At 37.7% G+C, this 27,410-nt stretch overlaps 1 protein-coding gene across 1 annotated transcript; it reads left to right on the top strand.

Annotated features, from left to right (window-relative positions):
• LOC124081399 (HLA class II histocompatibility antigen, DRB1 beta chain-like) lies at positions 1-27,410 on the top strand. The gene is made up of 2 exons (XM_046427588.2): positions 1-192; positions 27,106-27,410. The coding sequence occupies exons 1-2, from the start codon at positions 93-95 to the stop codon at positions 27,375-27,377; spliced, it is 372 nt and encodes a 123-aa protein (XP_046283544.1). The 5' UTR covers positions 1-92; the 3' UTR covers positions 27,378-27,410.

Raw genomic sequence — 27,410 nt, 5'->3', positions numbered from 1 at the left:
TTATTATTTGGGATGTAGGTGATAAGGGCCATTGTTCTCACTGAGTGGCACTTGCCTGATCCTCTGTCATCCATCCTTTCCTGCTCTCCAGCATGGTGTGTCTGTGGCTTCCCAGATGCTCCTGTATGGCAGCTCTGACTGTGATATTGATGCTGCTGAGCCCTCCTGTGGGTTTGTCCAGGGACACCCGCCGTAAGTGCATACCTTGGGTGCTGAGCTGATATTGGGGGAAGGGGGAAGGATGGGAGTTAACTTTCACACTTTGTCCAGGCAAAATCCTTCAAAAATTTGTGAGTTTTCTCTGTAACTGCTTATCTTTATCACATGAGTCTCAAATTACACACATACACACACACACATACACACACACACACACACAAGCCCAGATGCTGTCCTCTCTATGAGACCTGTGCAGAGGACCTCTGTATACACCATTTCTTCCCAGCTCCCTGAAGTAGAACCTCTCTAGCATCACATCATATTTCCTTAGAGACTTGAGGAGACTTAGAAATAATGATGTTTTAAAAATTCCCCTATAGCACTTCCCTTTATTGTGTTCAATTATGCCAGAAACAAGGAAGAAAGAATTCTCTGAAAATTTTTATGGGAGTCTAAGGGAATTGGAAGGGTTTCTGTTGGAGGATCCTGTGCTACGAACTCACCAGCATCCATGAGGTTGCCACCTCTGTCTCAAGTGTGAGGATATAACAAGAGGTATCCTCCATTATCTTCTCTTTCTTCCCAAAATTCAGTGTTTATGAAGTATAAACATTCAGTACTGAAACCCTGTACTGCAGATGCTCCAAGGAAAGTTAGGTTTAATGCTCTCTCTTTCTCCTATGGAAAGCACCCTGAAACTCAAGCAGAGCACTTAGACCTTGGAATAAACCTGTAGTTAATGAGCATCTTCTGAAAAAAATAAGTTAGTACTTTTAAAGATTCTTTTAACTTTTTCTTTTCTTCTTTCCTTCCTTCTTCCTTTCCTTCTTTCCTTAGACAAGTATTCACTATGTTGCACAATGGCTGAACACATGGGCTGAGACTGTCCTCCTTCCTCAACCTCCCAAGTCGCTAGGATTACAGGCGTGGGCCTCCATGACTGGTTTATGACTCTGTTTTGAATCTTTCTATACCATCAGTTTCTCCTACACCTCTCATGTCTCTGAATTGAACCTACAGGAAGGAATTCAACAGTATAATATAAAGTATATGACATTCTATTTTTTAAAGAAATCATAAGTTTCATATGGTTCAAATTATAATTCTGACCAGGGGTACAGAGAGTGTGAAGATTGTTATCGTCTCATGGGATGAGAGTCAGTAAGTAAAGGGAACTCATTGATCTACTGGAGTTTTTCCCCAAATTGTTACCTACTTTGTACCCTCTATTATCCTTAATTAGCCATGTCTGGTTACTCTATTCTTTCCCCAGAGATGTCATTATCTTATTCTGCTTTGTACTTCTATGACAGAAAACCTAAGAATGTCTATTTGATGAAGGCAGAGATTTATTACTTATAGATCTGGATACTAGGAAGTCTAATGTCAAGGGGTTTTAGCTGAGGTGTGCCTGCTTTTATATCATCCCAAGAAGCAAAGAGGAAAGCAAATGTGCGTGAGAGCATGAGAGAGAGATTTCTTTTTATAACAAATGCAAATTCATGATAATAAATCCACTCCCATGAAAAAGTTCATTAATCCATTCTTTAGGACAATTCCCTCATGACCTAATCACTTCTTAAACGTTCCATCTCTCAACACTTTTCATTTGTGCATAGTGTTATCAAGCATGAACTTTTTAAGAGAGATATTCATACCATAACATTCATCCCTGGTTCCCCAAATTCATCTCCTTCTCCCATATAAACTTTATTTATATCATACCCATCACCCCGAAACACTTAACTTATTGCACTATCAACTCAAAAGTCCAAAGTCCAGAGTCTCATTAGTTCAGATATGGGCCAGATTCATGCCAGGATTAATACTGAGCAAATTTCCCTCCAGCTCTGAAGCCTCTGAAGCCTCTTTCCAAAAGATAATCATGAGACAGGCCTGGAATAGGTATTCTCATTCCAAAAAGGAGAAGTAGGCAAGATGAAGGTGTTAACTGGTCCCAATGTGGAAAACTGCATTAATTCTAAATTCTGGAGAAAAATCTTTGACTCCATGTCCCACATGATACCCTGGGTGGAGTGGCCCCCAGGGCCTCGGGCAGCCATGCCCCCTTGGCTTTGCTGGGCTTAATGTGTCCAGCAGCTCTTATGATGAAGTCTAGTGCCTAAGCCTTCCCAGGATTGAATTTCCCATGTTTCTGTGGTCTCAAGGGCTATACTACATTACCTTAATGAGGACTCTGTGGTGGCCTCTGCTCTATGATTCCTCTGGTTCATACTGTAGTGGGGGATCTCTGTTTTAGTTCTGTTCATGCAACATGCCTTTTCCTGAGTCCCCAAGCTGTCCAGTGAATCCTTTGAAATCTAGTTGAAGACCATCATGGCTCTGCAGTTCTTGCACTCAGGGCACCCACAGAATTATCATGACACCGATGCAGGCAAATTAAAGCTTGTACTTTCTGGAGTGGTAGGTGAAACCACATCCAAACTCACTTGAACCCTGGATTGGGAGGATAAGGGGCACTCTGCTAGAACTCACAGAGCAGAGTCACAAAGCAGTAAAAGCTGAGGTCCCATGGGCACTTCTCTGAAAACCTTGCCTTCAGGTCTTAGCTTGACTAGAAAACTTCTGAAATGATTCAGAGCCATTCTGCTATGGTCTCAATGACTCAAACCTGGTTTCCTTTTATCCATATTAATCTCTTTAGAAAAGAGTGGCTTGGGCACACCTTTGTATTTTCTCCTGAACATGCTTTTTATTATTTACATGGCCTTACTAGGAATTTTTCAAATATTTCCATTTTGTTTCTCATTTAATTATCAATTGTCGTTTTAAATCATTTGTCTTCTCTCACTTTAGTATAAACAGCCAAAAGAATTTATTGCTTGAATATTGCTTTTGACATCCTAATTCATTCATCTAAAGTCCTGCTTTCTACAGAGTCTAGGATATGAACATCATCCCATCAAGTTCCTTGCCACTGTATTATACTCGTTTCCAACACCTTGTTCCTCATGTCCAACTGAGACCTCATCAGAATGGTCCTAATTTGTATTTCTAAGAACATTCTAATCACAATAAGTCTAGTAATCCCTGTCAATCAAAATTCATTTAAAACAGGCTCAAGAGAAAAGAAGAGGCTTTATCTAAGTAAACAAAAAATAGCAAGTTTGCAAACCAGGGAGTCAAAATGAACATGTACTGCAAAGTAACAAAGAGAGGGAGGGGTTAACTTATAGAGGAATTTCCAGCCCAAGTTCTTACTGTGGTCCACTTTATGCAAATGAGGGTTGCAACTGTGCCCATTCCTGATTGGTTCATATTTACATATAGCTGTAGGTCATAGTTCATTGGTAAAATTCAGGCAGCAAAATGAGAATTCCCAAAATATGTTTGTCTTGGCAATCGAAACAAGAGCAGTAGGTCCATAATGTTCAGGTTGTGGTTCTCCCCAGAACACAGACCATGTGTATGACACCCAGTCAACAAATGACTGCAAGATTTCTTTCTGAATTCAAGCCCAATTATTCATCTGAGATCCTCCTTGGAAATTCAGCCTTTCTTAAAGGAAACATTCCTCCATTTTTATGGAAACTTCTCATCGGGCAGCATTTTGATTGAATAAAGCATTTATGTCCCACCATGGTACCAGAGTCATTTGTTACCTTCTCTGGATGAAGCCTGTCCCACTTCTATATCCAGATGGAGGGGCAGGCAGTGACCAACTGAACAATTGGAGCCATATACTAATGAGGGGCATCCTGATAGATATCTGTCACATCTAAATCAAAGTCTCTTAGTTAGAGTTGGTTCCATTTTTTAGCTGGAGAGAGCCCAGAATGTTTAGGCTGACTTAATAGGATTCTGGTGGGATTCTCTTATATTCATCTGTTAAAATAGGCTGAATAATTTTGAGAGAGGGGAAACAAATATTTGACTCCAATATGAAGAGAATAATTTAAAACTATAGGGTAGAACCCAAGAGGAAGTCAATGTCAAATGATACTGAACTGAAAATATCTGATAATTAGAAATTTAACCAGCTAAGGGGACTTTTGAAGGTATTCCTTTTAGGGACTTAGCCAATTGTAAGGTTTGGAAGGTTGCAAATCAACCTGTCTAGAAGTATTTATACAAGTACAGCATAAGATACGTGATACAGCACAGACACCACTCTTTGCAGTAAAGAGGTAATTTAATGCAATGTGGTTACCCAGGTCTACATAGGGGAATCCTACTATCTCCATTGGGCTTACTGAGCTGAGTGGTAGAATAGGTGGTTCTCCTGAGTGCAGGAAAAGTTTTTGATGATAGTGACAACTCCTGGCCAGGATCCCAATATTCTTCTTGCCCATCTCCTGTGATGAAACCCACCTGGTAAACCACACCCTTGAAATGTTCACTGCTGTCATACTCATAATCCAACAGGTTGTCATCATGGTGATCACCTGTAATAATGGAAGTTCTCTTTACTCCAGGATAAAGACCTTAAGTATTGTGAATGGGGTAATAAGTTGTCCTAGAAGAAAAGTTCCTCCTGTTTTCCAAGTCCTGGGATACTTATAGATCCAAGAAGCATCTTTTTGCCCAGGAACAAAAAGATCCTTTGGGGGTACACACAATGCCATTTAAATTATTTAAATTAAGAAAAAATGATATCAAAATAGGTTCTACTGTCATGGTTAACTAAAAGGAACCAATATAAATAAATAAATAAATAAATAAAAAGAATTGTTTGGAAGAGAGGAAAATATGGAATTATACCATAGTTTAGTAACATTGTGTTTACAACTCTTAATACTGATCTTCCTGTTCAGTATTTTTCTATAAAAAGCCCAACATGAGTTTTGGTCACACCAAACAATGGAGGTATTGTTACAGATTTTTATAAGATAAAATAAGGGTGACAGTTGGGCAGAGGAGACAGGAACAAATTGTTTCAAATTGTTTCAACTATTCCAAACAAGTATCCTTTCAGGATTGGAGCATTTCTAACCCACTTTGTGAATCATTTGAAACTGCAGGAGTATAAAATTAGGAGAATATATTTGTACATGAATAACAATTGACTTTTTTTTTTTTCAAATAAATGTGTAGGTGTGAGCATTTGAGAAATTTTAAGTGGGTATAGATATTGGCTCATTACATTTGCTGAAAGATCCAGTGGGAGAGTGGTGACTTATCCAGCAATTCCCATCAGTTTAAACAGTCGTGTGTTTATCATTTTCCTTTCAACCATGGAGAAAATATCTTGGGGCTTTATTGGCCTATGGCATAAATTTGGTTTGCACAGGGGATAAAAATTGGAGAACTTTTAGAGGCCATAACATGTAGGGCCTCTTGTGAGATAGTTGCTTGGTTAGTGGCTTCAGTTATCTTATTTGTTTTACTTTCTTCTTTCTGGGCCAATGAGTGATCCTGTACTTTAATAAAAGGTAGAGCTCCTGCAGCCTTACTACCATCCAAAAGGTAAAGAACAAGCATTTTATCTTTTATTTGTTGAAAAATAAAAGTTAAAAATTCTGGGGCTGGGTCTGTAGCTCAATTTTAAAGCACTTGCCTTGCATGTGTGAGGCACTGGGTTTGATCCTCAGCACCACATCTACAACTAAACCATTTATATATGTTAAAAATTCTCTCAGCTTCCAGAATGTAGCAGTCATGCCCTACCACAAAGGCAAGTCCTCTGTGGATAAACATTGGCAGTCTTTTTAGCTAGGAGTTATGCTTTGGTGAGATGGTGGGGTTTGTCTCATGCAGTTACGCCTCAAAAAGGGGTTCAGGTGATAATATCATCAAGAGATACTGGCATATTCAACTTGGTAGTGACCCATTGGTCCTCTGAGATCAGGTCTATTTGCAAACAGTAATAGTTTGTATTATATGAGTGGGTTTCTTGTAGATCTATTTATTGGTTGAGAATTTGTGGTCTAGTCATGTCATAAGAAACATCATTTTCCAGGGAAGAAAAGAGAATGGCAAGGTTGATCAGATTAAATTGGGTGATGGTAAATTCAGATGAGGAGAGGAAGAGGATCTCATAGAAGGTGACAAGCAGAGAGGGCTGGGCATAGTGAGAGTTCAGGAAGGCTCTCACAGTGAAGAATATAGATGGTGAGGGAAGATCCCATGACATTCTTCTCTGTGGCTTTAATGAGAATGGATTGGTAGCAATCACCTTTAGATAGGGAGAGAATCACTGGCTCACTTGGGTTAGTTACTGACTATCATGCCCTAGTGACCTGTTCTGTCCTCCATGGGGTTGAGTAAGGATCCTTAGGGCATTTCCTTTCCAATTTTAAATGAACACATGAAAAGGGAGATGGTAATTGGATTGTTCCAAGTGTCGTCTAAGTTCAACTGTTTTTTGTTTTTTTATCCTTGATGGATGTTTTTCCATCAAGGATTCATTAGAGGGTCCAGGACAGAAATTTTTCCAATAAATTATGAAGGGCTCAGGACCACACAAAAGAAGTTTGGCAGCCAGCTCTGTAAGATACCTGCAAATACTAAAATTCCTCTATGTTAGGTTCCCTTTGTTGTAACAAATACCTGAGATAAAGCAATTCAAAAAGAGGAAAGAATTGTTTGGGCTCATAATTTTGGAGATTTTAGTCCATGTTTAGTTGGCCCATTGCTTTTGGACCTGCATGAGGCATTCCATCGTGGTGAGAGCACAGTGTAGAGGAAGCTGCTTACCTCATAGCAGTTGTGAAGTAAAGACATAGAGGAAAGGGCTGGGAACCCTATCATGGGAATGTTCCCAGTGACCTTACTTCTTCTGATTTGCCTCCACTTTCTATAGGTTCTACATCTCCTAATAGCACTACAGCTGGTGACCAATCCCTTAACTTATGGGCCTGTGTGGGACATTTATCCAACCATAGTATTCTTGGAGTTGAATTTTATTGTAGGAACAAGGGAAAGCTAAAATGACTAGAAAGCATGACAGGTCATTCATGTCAAGAGGCAACCCAAACCCTTGACAGAAGTCTAGCAGAATTGTTATTTTTTCCTTTGAAACTTTAAGCCCTCTAAATCAGATTATGAAGTAAGTGAATGCGTCAGTCAGGTAAGTTTCTTAGAAGGAAGAATATAAAAGCAAATAATGGGGTGGGGAGATCCCATGGGAATGAAAGGGAGATCAGCGGAGTAGAGGAAGGAGATTGGAGGAGAGGGAAGAGGGACAGGAAAAGGGAAGAAATGAAGAATAAAATCAAATTATGCTGTGTACATATATGAGTATACCACAGTGAATGCCACTGTTATGCATATCTATAAAGCACCAATTAAAATGATAAATAAATAAAAATAAGCCTAGAAGAGTAGAAGAAGGGAAACAGGGGGTTGGAGGAAGGAATGGGAAGGGAATTACTGGGGACTGAAATGAAGTAAATTACATACCATGCATGTATGATTATGTCAAAATGAATGACACTATTATGTATAACCATAATACTCTAATAAAAGGATTTTTTAAAAAACAGATAATCCATAAATTGGGGTAGGGTCAAAGGATAGAGGAAGGAGACTTCAGCTAAATCAGCATGAAAAATAGGTAAGTGAGGCTTTCAGTATACCCTTGGGGAAGGAGGGAAGGACTATCCAAGAATATTGTGGGCCCTTCCAGATGAAGGCAAAGAGGCAGCTACTGTCAAGCTATATTGATACACTGAAGAAAGCATTGCAGAAATTAATATCTTCAAAATATTTGCTCTTAGGGGAAATATTGAACAGCAAGCTATGAGGGTCAGGAACCACTTAGTATTGAGGGAAAATAACTATGTTCTTAATAGTGTTGATATCCTGCACAAATATCCATCCTTTCCATTAGATTTGCAAATATGTTGGATGGAGAATTGCAAGGGTTGGTGCGGGAAATGACGTTTCTTATGTATAAAGTTATCCACTAAGGATTGTATGTCAGCCAAGGACTCAGGATTTAATAAGCATTGCTTGCCTGGGGAAGAGCTTATTATGATCCATCTGTATTTTAGTTGGCGATGCTAAAAGAGTATGCCCAACATTAAGATTGTTATGTGCCAGAGGCTTTCAGGCAATTCCTTGAGGATAGAATGAGTACTGTTAAAAGATTACAGGGTAGCTGAACATCTGGGTAGGGGCTAGTTTTATAAGGCCAGAGTCTTATCATGGGATGAATTCTAGTGTCATTTTCCCTTTTGGGAGAAAGAGATATGGGCCTGATGTATTTCCAGAAAATCCATCTCCAAACCACATATGGGTATGGATGGAAAGAGTAAGGAACAGTAAGTGCACAAGAGAGAACCTAAGTTGATGGAAGCGAGTAGGGATTTGGAACTTCTATACATTTGTTAGCACTCCCCACCAACTGGATAAATTCAGAAACTCAAGAATGGGAAGGTAAAAGTGTGTTGGAATTAAGGACGGATAGATTCAGCCCCAATGTCAACTAGAGCTCTGACTAACTTATCCCCAAGTTTAATATCTAATTCCATTAGTTTTTTGGTTTTAAGTAGGGGGAATATTCTCTGAATGTCCCTGGAACAGCACTAATTTTGTTGAACAGAAGGGGGATATAGCCTTATGAGAGTTTAATAAGTTTGTATTCTTAAATACAAACAGAGTTTTGTAACCACTGTTTGTATTTAAGACAGTCCTATTAAAAATTACCTGTAAGCACCAAAAAAGGCAGCATTGATCTGAGATGCAGGGGTGTTTGGGTGGCCCTCTATGCTTGTGGTCATTAGAGAGTCTTTAGTTGGGTGGTTCTCTCCTGGAAATCTAAGGCTCTGTAACTCTAGATTCTTTTTCTAGGTTCTTTGACCACTAGGTAGCTAGGGAAGCTATTTCATGGGTACAGTCTGCTGCCCAACTGAGATAATGTTTGATTCAGGTGCTGAGAGTCTCAAGAAAGTTTGGCTACAAAGATCAAGTTAAATAAGTTTGTTGAAAGGTTTGTGTTATGATTTAGGTATGAGATGTCCCCCAAAAACTCATATCTGTGAGACAATGCAAGAAAGTATAGAAATGAAATGATTGGATTTCTACCTAATCAGTTCATAAATAAATAATCCCTTGATAGGGATTAACTAGATGGTAACTGTAGGCAGGTAGGTTGTGGCTGAAGGAGGTGGGTCCCTGGGTCACACATTTGGGTATATATTTTGTCCTTGCTGAACAAAGCTCTCTCAACTTCCTGATGCCAAGTCCCTAGTTGCTTTCCTCTGCCACATCCTTCTGCCATGATATTCTGCCTCACCTCAAGCCCTGAGGAATGGGGTCAGCCTTCTATGGACTGACACCTCTGAAACCATGAGATCCAAATAAAAAAGTAAATAAATAAACTTTTCCTCCTCTATAATTGTTTTTGTCAGGTCTTCTCGTGACAGCAGCATAAAAAGAAAAAAAATCTGACTAAAACAGTTTATCAAATCTATTATAATAATCAAGAACTGACTTGTCCTTTTTTGAGTGCAATGCTAATGATTTTGCAATACACCTGGTCGGGGCAAAATCAAAGGAGTGGCCCTTACTAGGCTGTTGCTGTTTTTTGTGTCTTGTCAGTTCCTAGTCTGTCAGCTACTTAAGAAACACTAAGGGGACTTTCCCATCCACAGCTGACACACACGCCTGGCCATGTGGATAAATTGGTAAAGATCTAAAAATCCAGGTTAGTAAGTGCTAGTAATCAGGCTAAAACATCAGTCAAGGTCAAGAGAATGGTTTGGGGATTTAGAAAATTTTTGACTATGGCTAAAATTTCTAATTTAGTCTGAGGAGTGTAGGCAACATGTCTGCTTCCATTTCCTGTCATTTAAATGTTAAAGGGGGCTCCTAGGGAAGGACTAGAGGAATAGAAGTGGGAAACATGGGGAGGTGAAGAAGGGAGGTTCAGAGTGTATGGAAGGGGGAGTGATGGGAGTGGTAGATGGAGGGAAAGAGGCAGATGATGGACAGGAAGAGACAGTGGTGGCAGCATTTGCCATGGAGGCACCCTTAATGTGATTTCTGTTATTGCAAGTACTAGTTACTTACTATAATTTACTGATCTCTTCCTTTAATTTGTAATTATTAACCTTGAGAAAGGTAGCAAAAGATTATTGGGCTCATTTAGAAATTTTGAAATACCAATCAAAGAACATGCTTCCTTTGAAAGGCTCGGTATTGTCTCTGTTGTACTTAAGTCAGCACATAGACACATTTTAGAGTTGTGAAAGTCCCAGGCAAAGTTTGTGTTATCTTGAGTTTTCTGGTTCCAGAGATTTAGCCAGCTACAATTTCCTGAACCATAAATATTAGTTAAAAATCCAGATGGAAAACCAGGAGTGATCTTATCAACAGAAAAAGGTAAGAACATGGGTTTCTTATTTGTACTCACCTAATGAGGCCTATCAGATGAAATTAAACTTAATGAAATTATTCCTTGTACTTCAAATCCTCTTTTCACTATGTAGTTCTTCCAACTCAAAGCAGGAAAAAAGAATAAATGCATCTTACTATCTAATTAGGTGTGGAAGAGATACAGCATGTCATCAAAATAAAAGAATGTTGGTATTTGAACCCCTTCTTACTTTCCAGAATCTCCACAATGATCAATTCCTGAAAACTTGAGTTTGTTCTTTTAGACCAAATTACTTTTCCAAGCATCTTTTATGTACTGGGCTGGGCTCTCTTCAGGACTCAGAGAATTCTATTTCAATAACATGGAAAGGCCCTGACTCTCTTGTCTCATCTAATGATAGAGGAGAAGCTTAATAAAGAAGAAAACTTCACAGAGTAATACATGCTCTGGAAAAAAAGACATCAGGGTGATGGGACAGAGAAACAGGATTCATCCACTCCAGCTCAAGTGTCTAGGGGGCCCTCCCAAAGAAGGGGACATTTAGCTGAGAAGAGAAGAAGCCTGTCAAGTGATTACCTAAAGAACCAGTGTTCCAGGGAGAGGGAACAGGGGAAAGGCTGAATTATGGGAAGACATATGCTGTGTTTGAGGGAAACAAAGAAGGCTAGAGTGGCTGAAGTATGGTGAGCAAGGTGTGCCCTTGGGGAAAGCAGGAGGCACAGGATGGGGAGGATGGGACAGGAAGTGATCAGCCCTTTCATGTTACATCCTGATGGCCAGCGAGAAATTCCAGTTTTATTTAAACAGATATGAAAAGCCACAGAGAGGTTTGAGGAGATTTAATTTAAATTTCTTTTTAAAAATAATTGCAGCTTCCATGAAGAGATGGTATTGTTGGGGCTCACACATGGAGGCAGGGAAACTGCTTAGGAGCACAGTGGAATTCTCCAGTGAAAGCAAGCTTGTGGCTTCATGGAGTGCAGTTGTGGTGAAGACTGTGATGAAGGTCAAGTGGACAGTCTGGGTAAATTGTAGCATAAATGTTAATGGTTTAAACAAAGACCACAGGGTAGGAAATCAAGCTTGTCCCTAGGATTTTGTCTTAATGGTGGTGCTACCTACTGAGATAGGGAAGACTGAAAGAAGATGGGATTTCAAGTGCGGGGTTAGAATAAAGGTTTCATTCAAGTTAAGCCTGCCATGATTTTTTTGGATTTTATGTGGAGCTACCAAGAAGTTAGTAGAAGGTAAGACACTGCAGTTCAGGATGAGACCTAGGCTACAGAGATATTTTTTAGGGTCATCAACACATGTTCTCTGTTAAAATTCCAGAAACGTGGAAGAGGTTACATGGGGAGAGAGACTGTCAGTAGAAAACAAGAAGACAGGGCCAGCAACTGGTACCAAAAAGAGGACCAGTGGTGTTATAGCGAATGTGATGCATGGAAGCCAAGGAAAGTAGACTTTTCTCAAGGGGAGAGAGTGGCCAGTGGGGGTGAGACACCAGAGGAAGTAAAGGGACAACATGACAGAGAAGCAAGCTCTAGATGGGTTGGACTTGCTTTGCAGTCAGTAGATTATTCAAGGTGGAAACTGGATTTAACTTTTTGAAGAGAGAGTTGGAGCTGAACACATGAGGCTGGAGTAGAGATGACTGTTCCCAGTGGATGGTCTCAGGGAAGGATTGTGCCCTGTCACCTTAGAGTCAGCTAGACCTAAAGAAACAGAGTAAAGATTCCAAATGGAAGTGAGAGGACTTGAGAACCAGACAGAGATGGTGAGTCCTTAGCAAGGAAGCACTGAAGGTCTCTTGGCAGCACTGACTGGTTATAGAAAAAAAATAAAATATTTGCACAGCAAATTTTTGTTAGCAATTTAGAAATTGCTAGTTATCACACTAACGATAAGAATGGATTGATGAACAACATAATCTGGTCTCTGTCATTATGGAGTCTTGTAGCATTTTGCAGGCCTATTATACATTTTAGCATGTCATTCCAGTAACTATTCCATCATATATACAGCAATTAAAACTCTGGAATATATAATATGGAGTTTATCTATGGAATCTAAAACTCACATGTATAAGTAACTTGACCAGTATCACATAGTTAGTGCTAGAACCCAGATTACACTGCAGATCAGTCTATGCGGAAGACCCCTCTTTTCTGTCTCAGTACATTTATCATGTGTTGGGTTCATATATGGTGCATGACTATAAATACACCAAAGTTTCTGCCCTTACATGCTCAAAGTGGTGATTAGTGATAAAATTGATGAAAACAATTGCCAAATCATGTTGAGGTTTTAGTTGTTCTACGAAGTTAAGAATACAAAAGTCTATGAGTTTGCTTTCATGGGGGCTTTAAAAATAAAATGGTAATAAATATTTTATCACGTGAACAGCACTAGGGAGAGTTTGTAATTAATGTAACACTTAACAATGTTTCTGTAAGGAACATGTCATTATTAAATCCATTTTAGAGGTAAATAAAAAGGATAATAGATGTTAAAAATTGACCCAAGTGGAAAAGTGCATTTTGAGATTCACATTTTCTGATTCTAGAGACTGAGTTTTTAATCACCATTAGTGAACAGTACCTAAGTGGGGTCTGGATTATTGATAAAGTTTCTCATGTTTGTATGGACCTAAATATGTCTTAGGATGGGAGAAAATTCAATCCCTGAAAGCTCTCATATTTACAAGAAATTTTAATTCATTTTGCATTTGTAATTGAAAAGTTCGACATGGGTTCATATTATGTGCAGGCACTCATGAGCATGTGTTGATGAAAACAAAGAATTTTTAATTCCATTTCTTCTTCTTTGGCTAAGGTTTCCAGATAAAATACAGGATGCTCAGTTAAGTATGTATTTCTGATAAATAATAATAATTAAACTGAGCAAATATAAACTGACCATTTGTATTAGCTAACCTTGCCAGCCCTAAGTTGGGCACATGATCATACAGACATAATGAGAATATGAACTAATAGTGTTAACCACAGTTAACAGTGATATGGACAGGTAACAATGAACAGAATTTCACTCTTTTACCTTTATCATCTGTCAAGAAGGTACTTAGAGAATTTGTGAGTATAGAGAATTTGTTGCATAGACCTGTGTGATCCTGAATTCACTCCTGAATACCTTCATTCTCCAGAGCAAAAGAAGCTCTGTGAAGGTCACTACTCCAAGTCTAGAAATCTACTCATTTCTTATAAACTGTTTACATGAGCTTAGCAACTTCTCAGTTTCTCTCCTTCATGAAGACTTGATTATAAACCTAAGAGTACTATGCCTGGCCAAACCTGGTAATTGTAGGAGTATTGGCATCTGGAGATTGAAAGTTAGAACACAAGCCATTGAAACCATTAATAGGCATGAAATGTCTTGTCTACTGTGGGCAAGTAGTGGACCAGTGGCAGAGACAATAGGGGAGAAGATGATATGAAGTATAAGTTAATATGGCTTGTGACTGGCTCACAAGGCAAAGAAATCTGCTAAATGATTGCAGGTTTAATTTCTGAGTAACTGCAGTATTGTATTTGTAAACCAAAATATTTTTCAATTTATATATGTATATATATATATATATATATATATATATATATATATATATATATATATATATTTGTGTATATATATATGTATCGGTTTCAGTTATATGTATCTACATATAAATTTTACATATATAAATGTGTAATTTTTATACACACACAACTTCTATACTCAAAAGTAAAGAAATGAAAGGACTAAAAATTCAGTTATAAACTTGAGTTAAATTAGCAGTTTCTACATAAAACATGTGCACCAACTACCCTGTGATGATAATGTGTTACAGTGAGAGACAACAACTTTAATCATTACAATGAGGAAGAGGAAGTTTACAAGAAGGCTGATTAATATGGTTGAAAGCTACATTGAAAGCTATTATTGAAAGGTTGACTGAAAATAATAGACTGTATTTATGAATTTTGAGGTTACTATTAATCCTTAAATAAGATGGAGAGTTACAGGGAAGTTTGACACAAAGCAGAAAATATGAACTTAATTGTATTCAAAGAAATTATTTAAGATTTTTTATTGACATATATTTATAATCAAATCAGTGTAAAACATTTCTTTCTCTTGAAGCACTAATTATTCTTATGTGTTGGCAATTTTATACTTTTCTAGTCATTTTGAAATATATCATAAATTGTTTTGACCCTACGGTGCTATAGAAAAAACAGAACTAATTCCTAAATATGTCATAGATTCTTGTAATCAGTAGTTACTCTACTGTACTATAGGAAAACCAGAATTAACTTATCCTCTCCAATTGTTTTGGGGCCCCTTGCTGAACTTCTTTCTACATGCTTTTTTGACCACTTTTCAATTTCACTCTTCTTGACTTATTAGTTTCCACCAATGGGTAGAACATGTGGTATTTGTTTTTCTGTGTATGGCTTATTTCCCTTCACACAATGACCTCTGGTTCCATGCAGATTACTGAAAATGATAGGATTTCATTCTTTTTAAAGATTGAGTAATATTCCATTGTGTATATATTCTATATTTTCTTTATCTATTCATTCACTGGTAGGCATCTAGGTTGATTCCATATTTTGGCTACTGTGAATAGTACTGCTCTAAGAGTGCAAGGATCTTTTTGATAAAGTAATTTCATCCCCTTTAAATGTGTATATACATTAGTGGGGTTTCTGGATCATACAGTAGTACTAATTTCAGTTTTTTGAGGAATCTCCACTCTGGTTTCCATAATGGCTGTACTGATTTACTTTCCCACCAACACAGTCTATGGGTTTCCCTTTGTCCACATTCTCTCCAGCATTTGTTATCTTTTGTCCTTTTGATTGTAGCCGGTCTTACTGGGGCAATCGTGGTTTCCATATGCATTTCCCTGATGATTAGTGACACTGAGATTTTTTATATACTTAATTGGCCATTTCAATGTCTTCTTTTGAGAAGTGTCTATTTAGTTGTTTAGCCCATTTTAAAATTGGATTATTAGGGTTTTATGGTTTTGGGTTTTTCTTTTTCTTTCCTTTTTGGTCTTCAGTTTTTTTAAAATTCCTTATGTATTCTAGATATTAATCCTTTATCAGATAAATAGTTTGCAAATGTTTTCTCCCCTTTTATTGGTTGTCTCTTAGTTTTATTATTTCCTTTACTGTGCAGAAGCTTCTTAGTTTGATATAATCCCATTTCTCTCTTTTTATTCTTGTTGCTTTTGCCTTTGATATCCTATGCTACACCAATGTCCTGAAGTATTTCCTCTATGTTTTCTTGTAGCAATGTCATAGTTTCAGGCATTACATTTAGGTTTTGGACCCATCTTGAGATGATTTCTGTGTACAGTGAGAAGAAGGAATCTATTTTCATTCTTCTACATATATATGTGTATGTATATAATTTTGCCAGCACTGTTTTCTGAAGACAAAGTCTTTACCCCACTATATGTTCTTGGTGTCTTGTCAAAAAAACATTAGTTGGTTCTCTGAATGTGGATTAATATCTGTGCTCTCTACTCTGTTCCATTAGTTAATGCGTCTATTATTATGCCAGTAGCTTTTTGTTGTTTTGTTTTGTTTTCTTGGTTTTTTTTCAATGGGGGTTACAATAAATCCATATATGTGTTTTGAAGTCAGGGTTGGTGAATGCCTGTAGCTTTGGTTTTGGTTTTTTATTGTTGCTCAGGATCACTTTGAGTATTCTGGGTCTTTTGTGGTTCCTTATAAATTCTAGGGCTTTAAAAAAAACTCCATGAAGAGAGTGTTTGGTATTTGATGGAAAGTACCTTGAATCTATAGATTGCTTTGGGTAGTATCAATTTAATGATACATATTCTTCTGATCCATGAACAAGGTTAGCTTTACTTTTTTGTATGCTCTCTATCATTTCTTTCATTAGTTTTATAATTGTCATAGAACCCCTTTTCTTCCTTGATTATATTTATTCCTAAATATTAGTCTTTGTAGCTATTTTGAGTGGGTTTGCTTAATCAAGCTTATTATTGGTATACAAAATGCTAATGTTTAGCTGGACACAGTAGTGTATGCCTGCAATCCCATCTACCAAGAAGACTGAGGCAGGAGAATTGCAAGTTTGAGGGCAGTCTAGGCCAATCTCAAAACAGAAAGGGCTGGGATTATACTTCAGTGTACAGTGCTTGCCTAGCATGTGAAAGGCCCTTGTTTTAATCTCCAGTACTAAAATCAATCAATCAGTCAATCAATGAATCATTCATTCAATCTACTGTTTCTTACATATGGATTTTGTATCCTGCAACTTGAGTGAATTCATTTATCGGTTCTAACAATTTTGTCATGGATTATTTAGGTTTTTCTATGTATAAAATCATGTCATCTGCAAACATTTATCACTTAACTTCTTTCTTTCCAATTTGAATGTCCTTTTTTAAAAAAATTCTATTGCTAAATTGCTTTTGCAATAATATATTAAATAAGAGTGGTTGATCTGGACATCCTTGTCTTGTTCCTGATCTTAGAAGAAATGGTTTCAACTTTTCCTCATTTGGTATGATTTTGCTATGGGTTCTCCAAATATAGCCTTTAGTATTTTGAGGTTTGTTTCTTCTCTACCTAATTTGTTGAGAGTTTTCCTCAGGAAGGGATGCTGAATCTTATCAAATTCTCTTTCCATCTATTCAAATGATTATGTGGATTCTTCCTTCATTCTGTTCATATGTTTTATCATAATTATTAATTTGTGAATATTGAACCCTAGTGTTATGGTTTAGATATGAGATGTCTCTCAAAGCTCATGAGTGAGACAATACTAGAATATTCAGAGGTGAAATGATTGGGTTATGAAAGCCCTAACCTAATTGGTGCATTAATCCACTTGAATGGATTAACTGGGTGGTAACTCTAGGCAGGTCGAGTATGGCTGGAGGAGATAGGACACTGGGGCTACCTTTGGGGTATATATTTTGTCTCTGGTGAGCAGGACTCTCTTGGTTTCCTGATTGGCATATCTCAAGCTGATTTCCTCCACCATGCCCTTCTGCCATGATGTTCTGCCTCACCTAGGGATCAGAGCAATGAAATCAGCCATCTGTAGACTGATTCTTCTGAAACCAAGAGCATCAAATAAGCCTTTCCTCCTATAAAATTATTCTTCTTAGGTCCTTTGCTCATAGTGGTGAAAAAGTTGACAAAAACATCTGGGATGAATTCGCTTAATAAAGATGTTTGATATTTTTACATGCTGTTAAATTTAGTTTGCTAGTATTTTATTGCATTTATGTTCATTAGATATCCAAGTCTATAGTTTCTCTCTCTCATACCATTGTCTACTTTTGGTATCAGGATAATGCTGGACTCATAAAAAATGTTTGAAATTTTCTTACATTTCCACTTTTTGTAATAGTTTAAGAACTGGAATTAGTTTTTTTCAAAAGTTTTGCAGGATTCATCAGTAAAACCATTAGATCCTACACTTTTTTTAGATGGGAGATTTTTATCTCATTAAATCTTATTACTCAGTATTGGTCTGTTTAGATTTTCCATGTATTCTGATTCAATTTTAGTAGATTGTATATGTTCATGAATTTAAACATGTCTTCTAGGTTTTCTAATTCTTCATAGTAGTTTCTGTAGATACTTTATAATTCTGCCTTTTTATTTCTGATTTTATTTATTTGATAATTTCCTCATTTTTCTTGTTTTGTCTAGTTGGAGGTTTATCAATTTTATTTATCCTTTCAAAACACCATCTCTTTGTTTCTTTGATCTTTTGTATTATTATTTTAGTTTTGATCATATTTAATTATGCTCTGATTTTATTTTATTTCTTTACTTCTACTGATTTTGTTTGTTCTTCGTTTTCTAAGTTCATGAGCTTCATTGTTAGGTTATTTGAGATCTTTCTTTCTTTTTTTCTTATGTATGCATGTAATGCAATAATCTTCCCTCTCAGTACTGCTTTTGCTGCATCCCATAGATTACATTGTCATTTTATTTGTTTCTAGAAATTTTTTACTTTCCTTTTAATTTCTTCAGTTTCCCATTGATCATTTAGGAGCATGTTATTCAATTTCCATGTATTTTTATAATTTTCATTTTTCTTCTTGTTATTGATTGTAGATTTACTCCACTATGGTCTGAGAAGATACATGACATGATTTCAATTCTTCTAAATTTATTGAGGCTTGATTCATAGACTAGCAAAGAATCTATCCTGGAGAATGTTCCAAAGGCTGATGAGATAATCCATACTCTAGTACTATTGGATGAAATGTTCTGTAAACGATTTGTAGGTCCATTTGCCCTATAGTATGGTTCAAATCAGAGGTTTAATTGTTTATTTTCCATCTGGATGATTGAGGAGAGTGGGGATATTGAATATCCCAACTGTTATTATATTAGAATCAATCTCTCCATTTAGATCCCATGTGAGATCCCATGTTAGATGCATATACATTTGCAATCTTCTTGCCAAATCGATCTTTTTAATTAATGCATAAAGACTTTCTTTGTCTAGTTGTACAGCTTTTGGCTTAAAGTCTGCTTTACTTATTCACTATTGGTTTTAATTTCTGTGATATGTCTTGATATATCTTTTGATAACACTTCGCTTTTAGTCTATGTGCATCTTCACCAGTGAAGAGAGTTTCTTGTAGGTAGCATATAATTGGGCCTTCCTCTAAATTGATTCAGCCAGTCTATGTCTTTTGATTGAAGGATTTAATCCATTTACACTCAGGGTTATTGTTGATAGGTATGGACTTCTTGCTGTTATCTCATTAATTGCATTTTGCTTGTTTTGTATTTTTGTTGTTGTTTTCTCTTTCTTATATCTTACTTATTTTGTGATTTGGTGGTTTTCGGTCTTAATAAGGTTTGATTCTCTTTAACTTTCATGGATCTTTTTTTCTAGTGAGTTTTTTATATTTATGTTTTCCTAATGGGAATTAGCATTCTTTAGTTTTTTTGTATAGGACTCCCTTAGATATTTCTTGAAGGACTGGTCTGGTGGTGATGAGTTCCCTCAGTTTCTACTTATTTGAGAAAGATTATATTTCTTCATTTTTGAAGAATAATTTTGTTTGGTACAGTAATCTGGGTTGACAGATTTGTTTTGCTTTGTTTCTTTCGGTACTCTGAATATTCCATCTTATTCTATTCTGGCCGATAAAATTTCTGTTGAGAAATCTATAAGTCTAATAGGCATTATCTTATATGTAATTTGATGCTTTGCTCTTATCACTTTTAAGATTCTGTCTTTATCTCATACATTTTTTGAGGGTCAGGGGCAGTACTCAGGGTTGAATCTAGGGGTGCTTAACCACTGAGCCACATCCCCAGCACTTTTTGTACTTTATTTAGAGACAGAATCTCACTAAGTTGCCTAGTGCCTCACTAAGTTGCTGAGGCTAGCCTTGAACTCATCATCTTCCTTCCTCAACCTCCTAAACTGCTGGGATTACAGGCATGCACCAGCATATCTAGCAGTGCCTCATACTTTTACTATAATATGCCCTGGTGAAGATCTAGTCTGGTTTAATCTAGTTGGGGGTCCATTGAGGTTCTTATAGCTGGATGTTCATATTTGGAAAGTTTGGGGCTATTATTTTGTGAAAAAGATTTTCAAAATCTATGTTTTCATTTTTTGTAATTCCCATAGTGCAAATATTTGTTTGCTTTATGGTGTCCCATAATTCTCATAAACTTTCTTTTTTCTATTTAATTTATTTTTGTTTGACTAGGTTTATTTAAAGGAACTGTAATCCACTTTTAGAATTTTTTTCTACTGCTTGTTCTACTCTGTTGCAGAATCTCTATTTTTTTTTATTTCATTGATTGATATTTTTGCTCCAAGATTTCTGATTGGTCCTTTTTAAATAATTTCTTTTCTTAATTGAATTTCTTATTCGTATCTTAAATTGTTTTTTCTCATCTATTTGTATTGTTTTTCTATATTCATCTGCATCTCACTGATTTTCCTTAGGTTCATTGTTTTGAATTATTTTGGGGGGGCATTTTATAAATTTCTTTCAAATTAGGATCTATTAATAAAGGATTATTTTCTTTTGGATATATTATGTTTTTTAATGCATCTTTTGTCCCTTCCTTTGTCATGATGTCTGCACACGTGGTATAATGTTTGCTTCTCCCCATTTTATGAAGTAGCTTTTGTAGGAAAGTTTTTTGTTGTTGTTGTTTAATTTAGATGGGCTATAGGATTTCAGTTGGGTTGGTGCCTTGGGTTTGGTTTGGAGAGTTAAAAATGTAATCTCCATGTAATTTCTGCATTTTGGATTGATGTCAGCCGTGTCTAAGGGTGCCTCAGTAGTCTCTACTATAGTGGTTCATAAAAGATGTTGTATACCATTGCAGAAGACATAATCTTCCATTGGTATCAGTCCTCAGGCAGGCTCCACAGAGTTAAGCATTGATGGAACCAGGGCTTTTTGACAATACTATCAGAGATGCAGATTGTGGAAAGGGCTGTCCCCAGGTCCTTTGGGGCAATTATAAGTGACACCAATGGGTGTAACAAGTAGACATGGTCTCTAAGACAGAGATATAAAGGAGAACTTACCCAGAACTCTCTGAATACAAGAGATGACTGGGACTGAGAAGCAGCAGCAGCCACTGTTCTGGAACCATAGGATGAGAGGGGAACTTTTGCAGGTCCCAGAGGATGAGTAGAGGAGATGCTGGGGTCTGTGGCTCTGGTAACTGTGTACTTAATGTTGTAGAACACAAAGGGGACCTTCTTTACATCCTGTGGGCCAATTATAGTTGATGCAAGGATTTGTAGCATTCTTAGCCATTTTTATGGATCTCTTGAACCCAGATGGGACCTTCTTCAATCTCCAAGGAACAAACACAGATAGTACCAGAGATTTTGGCACCAGTATCTGTAGTTCCAAATTTGTAAACTGTGGAGTTGTTCCCCAGGTCCCCCAGGGTGTGTGCAGGTAAACTTTGGCTTGTGACTTTGGTATCTGTGGTCCTGGAACTACAGAATATGGATGTGAATGTTTCTAGGTCATATGTAGCAAGATCGTGGGGACAAGACTTGTGGCATTGATAGCCAGAGTTCTGGATTTGCAGGACATGAATATGACATTCTCATGGCTTTTTGCACCAGTGTCTGGAGTCCCAATGCCATGGCCAGGGAAAAAGTCCTTCCATACTTCCTACCAGGTAAGCACAGGTAGTACTTAGGATAAGAGCCACTGACAGCAGCATTCCTGGAGCTATAGGATGTGACTAGGACCATTCCAAACTCTTGATGGACAGGCACAGAAAAGTCAGAACTGGGACCAGTAGCTATAGGTCAAGGTTTGGGCTGAAAAGGAGAACTTCCCTACTTCCCACAGAGAAGGCACAGGTGGGACTTGGGCTTGTGGCTATGACAGCACTGGTCCTGTAGCTTCAGGATACTGAGGATGTTGCCTTCTTTCTAGGGATGTACACACCAGCCATAATCCTCCCTCGCTGTCAGAGAGCTGAGTTTAAAATTGCCATTTGTTTTGCTCTTTTTATTAGATTGCCTTTTGACTCCACATGGTGATTAAGGTTCCCATCACTGATTTCTACGGTTCTCTCTCAATCACTCTCCTTGAAATACAATTTTTTCTTTATTGAACTGGGTTATCTGTAGCAGAGGCACACACACAGGTCAACTGTATTCTGATATCTTGGCTATTATCTATCCAGGGTTTTTTAAATGAAGTGTAGATAGTGGTTGAATACTAAAACATGTAGATTTTCAAATTTCTAAAACTTGCTCTTGGCCTGTCATTAAATATATGACTATGGAAAAGTGTCTATGTTTTAGTAACTTCAATTGTAAAATAAGTATGATAATATCTACTTTACAGAGTTGTTTTGAGGATTAACAGAGATGATATGTGTAAAGCATTAGGAACAGTGCCTGCCACACTGTACTTACGTCCATGCCAGTTATTATCATTCTATCCATCCATAGGTCCCAGGGATACTGTGTCCAAAGCAATTCTCAAATCCCATTTGTGTACCAGGTTACTGCCCTTGTCCTAGATATTGTTATCTTCTACTTGTATTATTCCAGTAGAAGCCTCAAACTCATCTCTTCACTTCCCCTTTGCCCTTTTCTGTATCAAAATCATCCTTTATTCTGTCATCAGCAGTGTCTCAAAGCATATACAGAGCCACATTTCCATTTCTGAAATTCTTAGAGTTAGATGTGCTTTAGAAATTGGGGTTTGGGATTTCAGAATGTTAACCAATCCATTTCCAGTTAATTACAGAACACTCTCTGTGGGACAAAGGGCAATGACCTGTAATTAAACACACCAATATTTCCACATCCCAATCTATAAAAAACAATGATTATGGTATAAAGATACATTAAGCTAAATATAAGTTAATAAATAACCATGCCTGTTATATCTGATGTTATGTCTAGGCTTAGAAACCTAGATAAACCAGGGTCATTATTGTCATCACCAGCAAGTTGAGTCGGGCATTTCATGATTTCAGTGAAAGAGATTCACAAGAGAGAAAGCAGCACTCTTCAGGTTACCATTTGAAGACTCTTTCCATTGACTCACTTGTGTCCATAAGGAAACTCTCTGAGACACCACATTATCTCTGGTTTCATGGTGGATGTTTGGGGCTACTAGCTAACTGGTCCCCTGTTCTCATCATATCACTTTTGGGAAACTCCACCTGTGACTCTCACTGTCCCCACTACCATGCTTCCACCACTCAGGTTATGCTCAACAATGCTCAGTTTTGTTTCTTTTTGTGCAGCTTATTTTGGCTTATTTTTATTTTTATCTTGTAAACTTTTATCATACATGATATTCATATGGTTTTCTTTCCATTTAAATGTTAATATATGGGAGTAGAAGGGGGTCTTCCAGAGGTAGAGGAGCCCTTTGCCCAGGCCTTTCAGGCTCTTGACAACATCACAGAAAAGAACTTAATAACATAACAGGTTTCAGCAAGGAGAGGAAGAACTTTATTAGAAAATCAAAGGTGAAAATATGCGTTCCCAGAGAAGGATATGGGCAATCTTAAGAGCAAGATAAATAGCCAGAGATTAAGGTAGGGTTTGTTTTTATTAGGGTACAAAATTAGGTAGAATATGTATGACCCAATGGTGCTGGATTTCCCTCACGGCTGAGGAATACTGAGCAAGATCGTGCTTCCCCATTAGGGTTCTGGTCCGGTATGTAGGTTTCAGCTGATGGCCATGTCTCCTGGTCACTCAGCTGATCAGTCAAATCTTAGCCCTAACCCTCATGAGATTAATAGAATATTTTTTATTGAGGTCATGTTCCTGTTCCACTATATTTCAGAAAGTTTTGGGGAACTGAGACATTACAAATTAATTTATAGGATGTTGAATAGGCTCATACATTTTGACCCTTTCTATTCTTAGATTCCTTTTTTCCTGTTCATGAATCATTCACAAGTTGCCCATTCCACATTTCAACAGGAATGTTTGTCCTCTTGATATTCAGTTTTCTGTCTGTATTCTTAAACTCATATCTCAAAATGGCATTATAGTTGACAAAATCTTCATCTGCTAGTTCATTTGCAGTCATAAGCACAGTCCCTAGTCTGTGACAAACATTTGTTAAAGTTGATTTTTCATTTATTAACTTCATAATAAACTCTTAGTAACTGACTTCTTTCAGAAAGCTGTGGATTCTAAGCCTCTTTAAGCTGCATTAAACAGAGTTCAAAAACTATTCCTGCCTCCTCTTTTTAAAATACTAAATAAGTATCATTAAAGCATAAATGTATCATTTTAAATTTTTAGTAGCACATTATAGTTATATATAATAATGGGGTTAGTTTTGACATAATCATACATACATGGAATATACTTTGCTCCACTGCAGTCCCCAGTACTTCCCCTTTAAGTCCTCTCCTCCCTCCCCTGATCCTCTTCTCTATTCTACTGATCTTCCTTCTATTTATTTACATTTTTTAAAAAATTAGTGCTTTATAGACATACATAGAGGTGAAATTCACTGTGGTATAGTCATATGAGTACATAGCATAGTTCAGTCAGTTTTGTTCTGCTGCATTCCTCCCTTTTGCCATCCCTCTCTCCCTCCCTGTCAGTCCCTTTCCTCAGCTTGCTCTACTGCTCTCCCTTCTATTTACATGGGATGCCACCCTACTTTTTAAAAAAAGGTATCTTAGTCATAATATTTCAATACAGGTATAATACTGGGGAGATTAAAAATCCTAACTTCAATATTTGCAAGAAGTTTAGGAATACAGTATATACTGCAGTTTTGCAGATAATAGTGCTTTACAATTTTCTCATAGCCCAACAGTCTATTAAAAAAAAGTTTAAGCCATGGATACAAAGTGGCTGTTGAACCACTTAGAAAATTTCTCTCTGGTTGTCTGTTTTCTTTTCTTCTAATAATGCAGAAATAAAATATGCCTTTCAAACTTCCTGGATTAGGGCTTTTTTCAGTCACTGCCCATTTTGCTTGAGGTAAGCATTATCACATGCAAGGATAGTTTGGTTAGAATCTGTAATAGCTTTAACACTCTCTTGTTGGCCATTATGAATGGTTTTAGAAATGTGATTCTAGTATTTGGTTATTTTTCCAGCCAAACAAATTTGTTCATTGCCAAGGCTTATGTTTAATCAGACATTTTTCCATTTAGTTCAAAGCCGCTTCATAATGTCCATTAGCTTTTCAACTAGGGGATTTTCAGATGATTTACACCACCAATGCTCACTAGGGAAAGTTTTACATCCAACACCTCACTGCCAGGCCCCACCAGGAGACATGTGAGAAATTACCTGAATCAAAATGTCAGTGGTGCTGGGATGGTGGCACATACCTATAATCCCAGCGGCTCAGGAGGAAAAGGAAAGAGGACCACAAGTCTCAGCAGCTGCCTGCACTGATGAGAGGAGCTGGGTTCAAAAGAGCTGGCTGCAACATTAAACTAAGAAAACAGCAAAGAAACCATGCAACACAAGAATGTGAGTTTCTAAGAAGGAGGGTTCTGCGATCTTAAGGATCAGCTCCCGTCTGGACAGCACTGGAAAGAGAGCAAGAGAGACAGCACACCCTGAACCTATCTATTTATTAGGGAAAAAACATTCAATAGAGTATTCCACCCAAATAAGACAAGAGATAGTAGGGTTTCAAAAGGTGGAGTCTTGCTTTGTGATGTCTTGGGTCAGTAGATTGATTGACATCTTGGCAAGTCACATCCATTTCAGGTACTTTGGGAGAGAAAAGGCACATTTACTGTGCACAGCCCAATCAGTGCAATGCCAGACCAGTCCCCTCATATTGCTCAAATGCCCATAACTCACACACACAGCTCAAGGATGGCAAGATACACACAAGTTCAAAGCCAGCATCGGCAAAAGAGCATGCTAAGCAACTCAGTGAGACCCTGTCTCTAAATAAAGTACAAAACAGTGCTGGGGATGTGGCTCAGGGTCGAGTGCCCTTGAGTTCAATCCCGGGTAAAACTGCACCCCCCACCCCTGCCCAAAAATATAAATGGTGTTAAGGTTGAAAACATTAGTTTACATTGTGCTATTTCTAAGAATTCTGTTTATGTGACACTTAAACATTCCTCTTCCAATTCAGTTCTTTGTGGTTTGTTTTAGCTTGTTTCATTACAAAGCAAACAAACCAAAGCTTCACAGTTGCATCAATTCACCACTTTCTTCTTGAATCCATTTGGTCAATACAAGTTCAAGATCTTTATTTTTTCATTTTTTCTTTATACAATGTTTTGAATATTTCATCAGTTCTTTGTCCTCCTGATCTCTGTTAACTTTCAGCAACTCTCCTTTATAAGGCATAAATACTGATGACTGCTACAAATATTTTTCAGTAAAATTCATCAAATAAATCTAAAATCCTGACATGCACTATAGGCTCTTAAGTGTGCAGTTCCCCATGATTTCTCCAGTCTGTCTTCTACCTTCCTGGTCTCCCTCTATGTGCTTCGGTGCCTTGTGTCTTCCAGTTTCCTGAAGCTCATCTGTTCTTTCAAGCTTTCTCACATGATTATTACCTTTACCTGACAGGTACTTTCCCTTTTCCCCAGAACATACACATATGCCACATTCTTCATCTGGTTCAAATCACATCTATTTTTTTTTTTACTTGAAAAGAATTTCTTTTCCAGAACCCTATTGTCATTTAGATCTTTTTGCTAATCTCTGATAAAAGAAATTTATAATTTTCTTCTGACATTTCTAATATCTGAATAGCTGCTGCTGAATTAATCTCCAGGGGTGGAGGGGCTTTGTCTGTTTTTCTGTCTTTGGAGTCCCAGGTGCAGCAGACCATCTGGGTTTATAAAATGTCAGAGATGGTATTTCATAAAGAGAGGGTAAAAAGCTATGGGCATGAGAGATGGGAACAGAGTGTCTTTAGGTGGATGCCCAGCACCAAGGAGAGGCATTATAGATGGCATGGGATTAGAGGTGTGACCCCACCACTTCTGGTTCTCTGTCTCAGATGAAAGATGAACCCCTGGGTGCTGATACTTGGGGGTTGGGGACAGGTGCAAGTCAATTAGGGGTCTCCTGGTGCCCTCAACCATCTTCCTCCCCAACCAGCACATTGCTTTTGCCTTTAATGTCAGTGTCCTCCCAGCAAGTCCTCAGACTGATTTTTCCTATCCTCACAGCACGATTCCTGCAGCAGATGAAAGCTGAGTGTCATTTTTTCAATGGGACAGAGCGGGTGTGGCATGTGACCAGATACATCTTTAACCAGGAGGAAATCCTGCGCTTTGACAGCGATGTGGGGGAATTTCGGGCAGTTAGCGAGCTGGGGCAGCCCATAGCTGAGTACTTGAACAGCCAGAAGGACATCCTGGACAATTACCGCGCCGCTGTGGACAGGTGCAGAAACAACTACGCACTTGTTAGCCTAATGTCAAAGCGGAGAGGTGAGTAATGGGCTGGATCCACCAGGCAGGTGGAGGAGGGG

This window comes from Marmota monax, unplaced genomic scaffold (assembly GCF_021218885.2).
Source record: "Marmota monax isolate L192 unplaced genomic scaffold, Marmota_monax_Labrador192_F-V1.1 WCK01_AAM20220418_F8-fsc01431, whole genome shotgun sequence".
In the NCBI taxonomy this organism is placed as follows: domain Eukaryota; kingdom Metazoa; phylum Chordata; class Mammalia; order Rodentia; family Sciuridae; genus Marmota; species Marmota monax.
This window is presented reverse-complemented; position numbering and strand designations above follow the sequence as displayed.